General features: G+C 48.6%; 1 protein-coding gene across 2 annotated transcripts in view; it reads right to left on the reverse strand.

Moving 5' to 3' along the window:
- Positions 1-12105, reverse strand: part of PITPNA (phosphatidylinositol transfer protein alpha) — a 40141-nt gene that overhangs the window by 18660 nt on the left and 9376 nt on the right. For both annotated transcript variants that reach the window (XM_044002853.1, XM_044002852.1), the window contains exons 3-6: positions 10566-10711; positions 7761-7852; positions 1850-1857; positions 801-875 (exon numbers count right to left, since the gene is read on the reverse strand). In XM_044002853.1, the coding sequence (XP_043858788.1) occupies positions 801-875; positions 1850-1857; positions 7761-7852; positions 10566-10711 (321 nt within the window). The remainder of the gene's footprint in view (positions 1-800; positions 876-1849; positions 1858-7760; positions 7853-10565; positions 10712-12105) is intronic.

A 12105-nucleotide genomic window follows, 5' to 3' on the forward strand; every position in this document is an offset into this window, starting at 1 on the left:
AGACAGGCTCCCAAGCCCCCCATGCCAAGAGAGGGACTCCCGCTGGGGGAAGCAGAACCAACCAAAACCAACATCGGGCAACAAGATTAAAGCAGCGATTGTCAACCCTTCAACCTGTGGAGCACTTCAGCCTTTAGGACTAGCTATTGTCCATCTCTCACTGCAGAGAGAAGCTTTCATGCATGAAGCCTTTGGCTGGGTACTGGGTTTTTAAAATTCTCTTTATTTTAAAAAATATTTTCTTTTCACTTATTTATTTTTAATGTTCATTTAAAAAAATGTGACTTCCAAAATTTCCTCCTCCCTTCAGTCCCCCTCCCCCGTATTCATTGAGAAGGCAAGAATATGCAGGTATTTGTTTCAAGTGTATTTTTTTCTTTCTTTATTTTTTAATGGGGCAATGAGGGTTAAGTGACTTGCCCAGGGTCACACAGCTAGTAAGTGTCAAGTGTCTGAGGCCAGATTTGAACTCAGGTACTCCTGAATCCAAGGCCTGTGCCACCTAGCTGACCCCAAGTGTATTTTTGTTGTGTGTTTTTCCCTGGGGATCACTACAATTCAGTATAAGTTGTGCTTCCGACTAGCCCAAGGACTATCAGGAAGTTGTGCAAAGCCCCCGTGGGTACCATTCTGCAACCGTAACCTAAAGGAGCCTCCTGCCTGAGGACCAGGCCCCAGACATGATGCTTATCTCAGGGATCTGAGGGATGGTGAGGGGGCAGAGCCAAGTGGCCAGGCCCTAGTGGGCAAAGCTGGGTGGGGCCTGGTGGCCCAGTGGTATCCTCGTCAACTGTACTTACATTTTCCAGTGTTCCAAGGTCAGGTTTGTGCCAGGTTTCGATTTTAATCAGGAAGTCATCTTTCATATATTCATTCTGCCAACAAAAGGGAGCAAGAACAAGCTAAGATAATCTTTTGGTTAATTACCAGGCCCAGGGGATGAAGGCAGCATGGCCAGGGTTATGGCTATCCTCTACAAATCCCAAGGCCACTCCTGACCTTCTGTGCTGGACTCGAGGTCCCGGTACAGTGTGTTCTGAAGGCTACGGGAAAGGGCAGGAGAAAGACTTGCTGTAGGGGAGGACACATTAAGTCACTAAGACCTGAGTGGGCACTAACTGTACCTGAGGAGGATGAGATGCCCGGAGGCTGGAGCTGGGGCTACACAAAACAGATCTGACAACCTGACAATGTTGCCAAAGGCCAGCCCTGACTTGGAGCCACAAACTCTTTGGCAAAGAAGGGGAAGACGAGTTTGAGTCTGTTAGACTTGAGACTAGTCTACACTAAACACTAAGTACTGTGAGGGCCCAACCCCAAGGGAAGGAAAGGTTCCACTTGACATGGGAGACCCCTTTTCGACAAAAACAAGCTCTCTGATGACGCAACCCAGTTCTAGTCTCCTGTGCCCACATATTGAGAATGGCTTCAACTTGCAAATCCAAATGCCAATGCAGCTTAACCAAGGAAGAACTGTGCCAATGAACACATTAACCATTATGGGAGGCTCACAGGAGGTTTGTGCCTCCCTACTCCAGCTCTGCAATCCCAGGAAAAGAAAAAAACCACCCAGCAGCCTTCCACACCCTACATTGCCCCTTCCCTTCTTTTTTTTTTTTTTTTGGTGAGGCAATTGGGGTGAAGTGACTTGCCCAGGGTCTCACAGCTAGTAAGTATTAAGTGTCTGATGCTGGATTTGAACTCAGGTCCTCCTGACTCCAGGGCCAGTGCTCTATTCACTGCGCCGCCTAGCTGCCCCTCCCCTTCCCTTCTTACAGATCTCTCTCTCTCACACACACACACACACACACACACACACACACACACACACCATATACAAGATACTTACTGTAATAACTGCTCCAAGATTGGGCAAGGAAGGAAGAAAGAAAGACAAAAGATTAATAAGGACAAATGAACAACTGCCCTCCCCCAGGAGCCAGCAGCAGCTAGGTAGTTCTCAACTCCCAGCCTCATTTCCTAGAGTCTTCCCACCAGGCCCTCTGGCCAGTGAGGAATAACTAGGCTTCCCCTATCCCCTTGAGTTTTGTTAGTCAAGCAGAAGCCCAGAGGAACAAATTCTGCACTTAATTAAAGAGATGCCACTCTCTGTTCCCTGGATCTTTTCCAACTGGGCAGGGAAATAGAACAGAGCCTGGTCAGCTGACCCACTGCAGCCCCCATCACCCTGGCTTGGGGATTTGAGGCTAGGCAGGAAGGCGTCCAACCACTGCCCACTCGGCCTCTGCATCCCTTCCATTCACTGTAACCAGACTCCATCCCCTCTGTACCCCTGCTCATTGTAATTAGACCCTTTCGGAAAGCAAAGCTCAATTATTCATCAGAGAAAAATGGCCGCAAGATCCTATGTCACCGGAGAGCAGACGATCTCCCGACAAAAGCCTCGTTCACCTTGTGTCCTTGAAGTGAAGAAGCTGCCTGTATTTCTGATGGACACCACACTTTCGTGGAGTTGGAAGGCTTAGAAACTGGCTTGCAGTTAGAGAACAAAAGCTACTGCATGAGTCAGGATATTTTAAGCTAATTTTAAACCACTTCTTTTGGACCGAAGGAATGGGACGGTTTCTCTTCATCTTCCCCAAGACCAACCTTGACAACCAATAACGTGGGAAGTTAAGAAGAGAGTGGGAAGCTTGAGTGAGTGTGGGTAAAGCGCCACATCACCCTGAATCCCCTATAACCTTGAGCTTTTTAAGCTCACGGAGGCCCTTGCTGCTGTGGGATCATTCTTTCATTCATCTTTTGTGAATTCTCATATTTCCGCCGATTTCTAGCCTTTTCTCCTTTCCCACTTCGTCCCCAGAGCGCCCCCAGTCACACCTTCAGCCCCTACTTCCCTGTGATGCTGATGCCCTCCAGCTCCAACATGGGGCCCTTCAGGAACACCCTCAGCTTCTGGTTTTGAAACCTCTCTGTGTCTTCGGGAATTCTCTCCTTCATTGCTCCAGCTTCAGACCGAGGCCAAGCCAAGGCTCTCAGCCCCACATCCCCTCCTCACAATCTCACATCCTCTCATCTCCTCCAGGCCCTGCTCCATTAATCATCCCCTCTGGTCACACACACTCAATCCCTCTTCTAGTGGCCCCTTTTCTCGGCCTACAGATACTCTCAGGTATCCCCTCTCCTAAAAAACAAAACAGACACCTTCCCTTCACCCTCCCAGAACCGCTTTTCACTCCTCCACTGTCAACGCCTAGAAAGAATAGTTGATACTCCCCCTGTTTCCTTACTCCCCCTGTTTCCTTACTCACTCCCCCTGTTTCCTTACCACCTACTCACTCCCCCTGTTTCCTTACCACCTACTCACCATTCAGTTCTCCTTGCAAACCAACTCCAACCCCCACCATTCTACTGAAACAACTCTCTCTGATGTCACCATTCACTCCTTTCTTTCTTTTTCTTTTTTTGTGAGGCAATTGGGGTTGTGACTTGCCCAAGGTCACACAGCTAGTAAGTGTTAAGTGTCTGAGGCCAGATTTGAACTCAGGTCTTCCTGACTCCAGGGCCAACACTCTATCCACTGCGCCACCTAGCTGCCCCCATTCACTCCTTTCTTGATAAATCTAAAGACTTTTTCTCTTTCCTTTTGCTTCTTGACCCTTGTAATAGGACAGGAAGCACAGGGCCCCGAGAGCCCCCCCTCTTCACGAAGCCCTCTCCTTCCCCACGGCTTCCATGACACAGGACCCCCTCTGTCTGCTCTTCATCCCCTAAATGTGGATCTCTCCTTTTCTGTCCCTGACGATCCTCTTTTCTCTACATATCCTTTCCCACAGCTCCATTTTTGACTTCCACTCAGATCTCTCTCTCCCCCCACAAAGTTCACCCTTACCCACAGTGCTGTAGTTCCAGGTGTCTGGGCCTACAGCTCTCTCTGAATGGCCTTCAGCTCATCCTTTCCAAACTGGAATTCCACCTCTGACTCCCCAAAACAACCCCTTCCCACTCATTTCTTCATTTGCTTGGATGGTGCCCAGGGTTGTGACCGTAAAGTCATCTCTGGTGTTTCCTTCTTCCCTGACATCTGTGTTTTGTTGGGAGTGCTATTGATCCTCTTCTTCCAGCAGCTCTCGAATCTGCACCTCACCATCTCTCCTCATAATTCTGTCCTAGCTCAAGCCCTCCTTTTTCTTGCCCCTAAATTATCTTGCTTTCAATTTCTACTGTCCAAGTAATTCTCCTAACATGATGTCCTGATAACACTGCCATTCTACTCCAAAATCTTCACTGGCTCCTCATTTCCTACTAACGAGGTACAAACCCTGTTCCCAGCATGCCAGGGCCTCCACAGTCAAGCTCCCATTCATTTTTTGCAGCCTTATCTCATGAGTGCCTCTTCATAACCTTTCCAACTCAATGCAGTCACAGAAACTTGGCCACTCTCTCCAGGACTCCTTCTCTCCTTCTTTTCTTCTTTGGCTCCTTCTCTCCTGCCCCCAACACATCGTGCCAGGAAGAATTTGGGTACTCCTGCCTCTTGCTGCCCCTTCCCTATCATCACTCAGCAAGCTTTCTCCCTTAGAAGTTCACTCTTTCTGTTGCTACCAGCCGGGCCAGATCCTTGTCACTGGGGTCCTCGAGGTCACCCTGCCTCCTTTCTCCAGCAATTTCAGCACCTGGGCTTGCTTTTCCAAGCCAAGCCCTTGTTGTACTAAGGGACTCGGATGGACGCAGCATTTAAGGCTGCTGCCTCTCCTTATTTCACACTACTACATGGACCACTGAAATCCAATGCTCCATTGCTTGCCTCTGCAAATCTGCACAGGCCACCCTCCCTTCTGGGAATGCCTTCCCTCCGCCACTCTCAGAATCTTACTTCTTCAAGGCTCAGTTCAGGCACTTCATGAAGAATTCCCTCATCCCTCACTTGTCTATACTCCTTCCACCCACCCCTCAATTTTCCTTGTGCGCTCGCTCTCGCTCTCTTGCTCTGTGTGTATATATAATGTGTGTATGTACAGATGTGTATGTGTACACACACACACACACACACACACATTTGCATATATGTTGCACCTCCCAAACAGAATGCAAGCTCCTCATGGGCACAGACTCTACCATTTTTGTTCTGAGGTGCTCAGGACCTAACACAGTACCTTACACATAGTAGGTGATTAAGAAACATTTGTTATCCTCTTCACGTATCCTCTGTGCCAGTTACACTGGACCAGTCTCTTCTCCATCCATCCTTTCTTCCTGCCCTGTGATCTCTAGGCTCTATGCCTTTGCCCATACTAGAGGTAAGCTACCAGGAATGAATGCCTCTACCTGACCCTCACCTAATGAAGTCTCTACCTCCAAGGCCCAATTCTGGTCATACTTCTTCCATGAAGTCTTCCCTGATCCTACCCAAAAGGAAAAAGGACATCTACCTCCCCCTCACGCCTCACCACTGCATTTATCTTGGTACTTTCTGCCTCATAATCATTTGACCATGTGTCTTGTCCTTGATGGCAGGGGTCATGCCCTAGTTTTGTCACCCCATTGCCTAGCACAGTGCATTACACATAGTAGGCATTTAATGTTTGTTGAATTGAATTAGGTTTTTACCACTCTCATGAAATTAAAGGCAAATATTGGTCTACGCTATCTGAAACACCTTCCTTTGTGAACCAGAGTTAAACATTCAGGTAAGATTTGGCTCTAACACCCATCTGTCACCACCCCCCAGGAAGAGATGTCAAAGAGCTCTCTTTGTTTATATTTCTTCTTTCTGGAGAGGATGTTTCCAACCTAGACAGGTCTGAGACTGTGGCCAGTACCCCTAAAGATCATCTCTCCCTCCCCCCCTGCATCCTTGACCCTTCATGCCCTGTCTGGGCTATTGGGAGGCACCACCATTTTCTCCAAGGAGCAAAGCGACACATGAGCTAATGCTCACACATTCATGGTCAGCTTCCAGGCCCTTAGGAGAGAAGCAGGGGACAGGGCACTGCTCTGCTAGGGCTATCCCTCTGGGCACAGAGCACCAGTCTACAACATTCATTCCAAGCAGAGAGCATGGGCGGTTCTATGCCAAACTGACTAAAGCTAACTGCATAATATGTCTGATACAACATTCTTGGATGCCACCTTTGGCCCAAGACCAGACACACCCAGTCACGTTGCAAGTCATCTTTTAAGAAAGTGTGCACATGTCTCGTTTCCAGGAATACAGTCACCATTTGCCCACTGGTTAGGCTGAAGTGATGATATACTCTGAATCATGGGTACATTTTTGTTCACAATAGTGAACTCCAGAGTTGGGTGTTCCCTCTGGAGACCTCACCCAAGTAAGAGTCCATCTGAAGATCCTTCACTCCCCAAGTAATAGCCATGTTCCACCCCACCCATGGAGCCTGGAACCAAGAACTCCAGAGGACAAAGAGCACATAGTTTTGTGACCTTTTTATTCCCCCAAATTCATGAAATCAGGCTCTGTATGCATATAGTAGGGAAGCTAAATATGAAAACATTAGTGTAATCCAGGAAGGTACAAATCAGTACAAGGCACTGAGCAGCCAAAGTATCTAAGATCAAGAAAACATTCTTTTTTTTTTTTTTGGTGGGGCAATGAGGGTTAAGTGACTTGCCCAGGGTCACACAGCTAGTAAGTGTCAAGTGTCTGAGGCCAGATTTGAACTCAGGTACTTCTGAATCCAGGGCCGGTCCTTTATCCACTGTGCCACCTAGCTGCCCCAAGAAAACATTCTTAATGACAGTGTTTGCCCTTGTCCACACCAGTACAAGTGTCTGGAGGCCAAAAAGGAATTACTGCTCAGGGTAGTGGCTAAGGGCTGGTCTACAGTGACCATGGGCCAGGGTATAGAGAAACAGGCACGTTCTGAGGGTCCTGAGCTATGGTAGGAGGACACCGGAAGACCTAAATCAAATTGCTTCCCTAACCCCATGCCCAAAAGCCCTCTTACAGAGGGCCTTGACCCTCCAGGGTGTATCCCGGACACAGAGCTGAGCAAGGTCAAGACCAGACTCTTTTCAGATATGATCGAGGTCCCATCTCCTAATTTAGACCCATGGTGTACAGTCATCACGAGGTCCAGACCCCGACATAGGGCTCTCTCCACTGGGCAGAGATGTGGATCTATCAGTCTACTGAGTACAAAATGGCTTCCTTGAACTAACTGGTCACCACTTTATCTTCTTAAAGAAGAGATAAGGGGGCAGCTAGGTAGTGCAGTGGATAAAGCACCAGCCCTGGATTCAGGAGGACCTGAGTTCAAATCCGGCCTCAGACACTTGACACTTAATAGCTGTGTGACCCTGGGCAAGTCACTTAACCCTCATTGCCTTGGAAAAAAAAAAAGAAGAAGAAAAGATATAAACAAGGCATTCCCCAACAAACATCACTTCTTCCTTTGCCTCTCTCTTTAACCCACAGGTCAAGCCCAGAAACAAGGAACTGTCCTGCTGATGAAGGATTTTCAAAAACCTCTCAGGGTCTACCTCACCTACAGCTTCCTCTCAGAACAAAAACATCTCAAATTCACCCACAGTTTAGGATGTACCAACCAAAAGGAGGACTTCCGGGCATGACCATTTGTAGCTTCTACCCACCTATTTGTCTACTCAATATTAACTAACTGATAATGGCACATGCTGGCCCCAAGTCAGCCTTAGGCCCCAACCTTTTCTTGGGGCTCTTTCTGCGGGACTACTCAGAGGTAACAAGGTGGTCTACAGAAGCTTGACTCTGCCTCCATCTCCTCTACCCCCCTTATCCTAGGCCTTCCTATACTCACCTGTTCTACAGTAGGGGTAGGCATTCCACGCTTTTTCATGGATATTCAGGGCTCCCTCCGGGGCCAGCATTCGAACAAATGTCGGCACTTTGCTGTAGCGGGGGATGGGGAAAAGGGAGGAGAGAGGAAGAAGAGAACTCTTCAGACCACAGCTTCACCTTCCTGTGAGGAGTCCTGGGAAACAAGTCACCTTGAGACCCCAGATCACTTGGCCTCAGGCTCTAAGAGCTCATGTGGCCAACGGAGTCTGGTTCCCCAGATCAATGCCCAATACCTAACCCGTTGCCAGACCGGGAAGATAGCAACCGCCTAGCTGCTGCTTCTCTGACAAAAGTTGGAAGAGCATAGATGGGCCTCTGGGCCTCCCCATTGGTGAATAAACATTTGCTTAACACAGTCTATGCTTCCTGGTTCCAGAGATGGTTCTAGGCACTTGGGTGGTTGGGATTCAATTCAACAAACATTAAATGTGGAGCTCCTACAGTGTGTGAGGCATTACACTGGGCACTACAGCACACAAGGAAGAAATACATGGTTTATGCCATCGGGGACACAGCAATATAAAAGAACTCTAAGACATGCACACCAACCCAACACAATTCAACACATAATGGCACAGCGGCATGGACAGAGGCATCACATGGGGAGCACAGGGGAGAGAGAGAACTTTTCTTCTGCTCAGAGGACCATCTGGGAAGGCTTCATGGAAGTGTTTCTTCCATGACCTTGAAGGAGGGACGGGATTTCCTCAAGGAGAGATGAGAAGGGAAGGGAGGGGATGGAAGGCACAGAAGTGGTTAAGCACGTGATGGGGGTTGGGGGGTGGGGGCGAGGAAATAGAACAGTTTAATTGGAGTATAGAGAACCTCCACAGAAATAGCAGAAGAAAAAGGTAGGTTGGAGTCAAACCACAGAGGAGCTTGGATGTTATTCTAAAGAGTTTGGACTTAATTCTGCAGGCAGTAGGAAAAACAACAACCCGACACTGAAAAAGCCAAGGAAACACCATGACCAGAATTATACTTTCAAAAGAAAGGTGAAAGGAACTGCAGGCACAGATACAAAGCAAACAGAACCTAATCCTCAAGGCTCTTCCAGCCCAGCAGAGTACCCCGCGATGAGGAAAGGCCTCTACTCCAGCTTGGAACAGCCCAAGGGAAGTGAGGCTCCTATGCCCTTCTCCTTCTAATACGGCCACGTCTTTCCACCATTTTGGAGACAATGCTGTGATGCTCCTGGGAAGTTAAGGTTTGTGTGCCACCCTGTCCTAGTCAGTTCTCCCAGCCCTACTCTGAGGAATGGCCAAGCAGGGCATGGATCTTCCTCCTTGGACGTGAGGCCAACCCAGGCTTCAGCACACAATAGCCTGAGAACCTCAGGTCTGAAATAAGACCTCAGAGGTAACCCAAAACATAAGCTAACAAGAGGGTCAGCAACCTTGTGAGGGTAGTATGGAAGATATTCCTTAATTCATGTCCTTGTGGATCAGAGAAGTGATTGAAAACCTTAGAGTCTCTTCTTTGCAAACGTGTGTTTTTGGGCTGGGATCATGCAAAGGGGAGGACCAAGCAAGGACCATATACTATCCTAACCCAGAACCTAAATCATTGTCATCTCCCAAATATCCACGCTACTGCTTAGCCTTAGAAGTCCCCTAAAAAATGCCAATAGAAGAGGATGGGGAGAAGGATGAGACTGAAGCATCATCTCTTGTCATCAGTTAGCAGTTCATTAGACATGAGATCAGTGAAGGAGGTGAAGAGCCAGAGTGGAACCCAGCTCAGTCACGGCTGGTATTTTTACAAAGCATTTTATAGTCTGGCCGGCACATTCTTGGCCAAGCCCCTGTGAGGCGAAAGCAGCTTTATTTTCCACATTTTACAGAAGGGAAAACGGAGTTTAATGACTTCCCAAGGTCATAGGGTGAGTCAGGGATGGAACCTATGTCTTCTGACTCAAAGTCCATTGGTCCTTCTGCTTTATAGCATGCTGATGGGCACCTGGGGGTCAGAGGGTGGGGAGAAAAGCCTCAGGGAAGGAGGAATGGGGGAGGGCAACAAAGATATGCTCAGCCCATCTCATAAATCTTGCCTAGGACCGACCAGTCCTGGCTCTGCCCCTCAAATCACCTCACTAACCTGTGTGCCAAATCACTGTACCAGCAGCCAGGCCACTTTAAAGCAGGAACTGAACCAAATGAAATAAATTTAGATTCAGCTTGAAAATGATCGATTCAGCATTGGTTTTGTTCCAGTTTAATAGCTCTAGAATAATCCTGAAGGCCAGGTCCAGTTCAAACTGGTTCCACAGACATTTCTTAAGAGAATCCTGGTACCCCAAGTTCAATTCACATTATTTTTTCTTTTTTTGGTGAGGCAGTTGGAGTTAAGTGACTTGCCCAGGGTCACACAAGTAGTAGGTGTCAAGTGTCTGAGGCCGGATTTGAACTCAGGTCCTCCTGAATCCAGGACTAGTGCTCTATCCACTGTACTACCTAGCTGTCCCTCAATCCAGATGCAACAAACATTTGTTCCACCCCTACACTGTGCGAGGCCCTGTTCATAATTCAGTAAGTAAGGGGGTTTGGAGTCAGCCAAATCAGTGGGGATTCGTGGTTTTGCTTCCATTTCCTTTCTGGTTCCCACTATAGATCCCCACTCCTCTAAAGTGTCCCAAGCAGAGAGCAGCTCAAGAGCCTTGTGATGGCCCCAGCTTGTCTGCTCTCACATCAGCCAGCTCTCAGACTCCTTGGCAGGCAGAGGCCTCCCTTGCAGACTCACAGAGCCAGCAGCTGCTTCCACATACCTCTGTAAGTGGTAGATCTTGTGGGTATATTGGCCTCTCTCTCCATCCTTCTCATAGGGCTCATTCACCAAGACCTCCACACCTTCACCACCACCAGTTTCGTTCTTACTGGCCTCTGCCACCGAATACAGCTGTCCTACCTGGTACTGAAGGAACAGAGAAACAGGAATTAGCCCAGGGCTAGTGGCTTCTCAGGAGTTAAACACAATCTAGTTTCCTGTACCCAGAAATACGAAAGCCTATCTGACCAGATCACTACACAGCCCACAAGGCTGGGGAACGCCACATCCAAGTCGTTCAAGAGTTCAACAAGGACCTTGCCAAGAATTCTTCCAAAGTAACTGAGATGAGTCGCCCCACACACTCTAGAGCTGGCAAATGTGCATGGAGCAGTTCCTTCCTATTTCTCCAACAGTCCACCAGGGCTGACCAAGGAACGACAAGGACCCAGATCTTACTTGATCCTGGTGAATGGATTCTTGGTGTTCAAGGCCATATCTGGCCTGGGGGCTCTCTCTAGAGTTAAGCGTCAGGCCCTGGCAGGGTGGCCGCAGCTAGAAGGTTCTCTCTCACTTCATCCACTTACATAGAATCCCAAGGCCTCACCTCTTACCAAAGTGCTCTAGGAAAGTGACAAGCTCCTTCCCACCTGACACACCTTTTTTTGGTCTCCAGTGTCAGGCTCCTCCTCATCCTAGCAGGTATCTAAATGCCCTCAGCAGGAAATAAGTCTCCTAGGCCTTTTCCAAATTCCTGAGGTCTTGCTAGATGGCACTAAAGTGACTCCATTTCCCGTAATAGCATGGCCCCATGAGCTAGCACCCACAGGCTGCAGTCTGTCTGGGCATAACGTCCTTTTGGCTGGCACTGAGAAGGTGGCGAATGCCTACTGTCCCTTTCCTGAGGTCACAGGCTACACTGGGCAAGGTCATTTGCTTTCTCTTGCTACTGTGAAGCTCGACTTCAGCGCTCAGGTCCAAGACCTCAGTCCTTCTATCCTGCTCTCTAAAGGGCACCTGCAGAGGGGGCAGAGGGGAGAATGAGGAAGGAGAATGGAAGCACAACAGCAAGCATTCATTTCCTACATTAAATGATCTCAGCTGTGGCCAAACCAGTCATAAAACTGCCCTGAGGAGAACAAGGAAGGAAGGCAGGCTGGCCACTTGTTTACAGTGCGGGGGATGGGGATCAAACAAGAGACTCCAGGCCATCCTATTGCCTACAGGAAACTAAGGGCTTGGGATTTCCTTCTCTTCTCAGACTAGGAGGGAAGGCAGACATCACTGGGTAGCTGTCAGTGACACGACTGCGCAGCAGCAAAACCCACAATGGCTGAAATAGTGACTGATCACTTTACCCTGAGCTCAGCAGTGAAGTGGGGACCACACACCAGGCATCTCAGCACAGCAGGAGACGGCCGCCCCAGGACATCCCCAGCACCTGGAAGAAGCTCAAAGGTGACCCCTCCTTGACCCTTGACCTCCAAGTCTCTGTACAAAAAGCCCTCAGTGGTTCCAGCAGGATCATGAGACCTGTTAAT

The sequence above is a fragment of the Dromiciops gliroides genome, chromosome 4 (assembly GCF_019393635.1).
Source record: "Dromiciops gliroides isolate mDroGli1 chromosome 4, mDroGli1.pri, whole genome shotgun sequence".
In the NCBI taxonomy this organism is placed as follows: domain Eukaryota; kingdom Metazoa; phylum Chordata; class Mammalia; order Microbiotheria; family Microbiotheriidae; genus Dromiciops; species Dromiciops gliroides.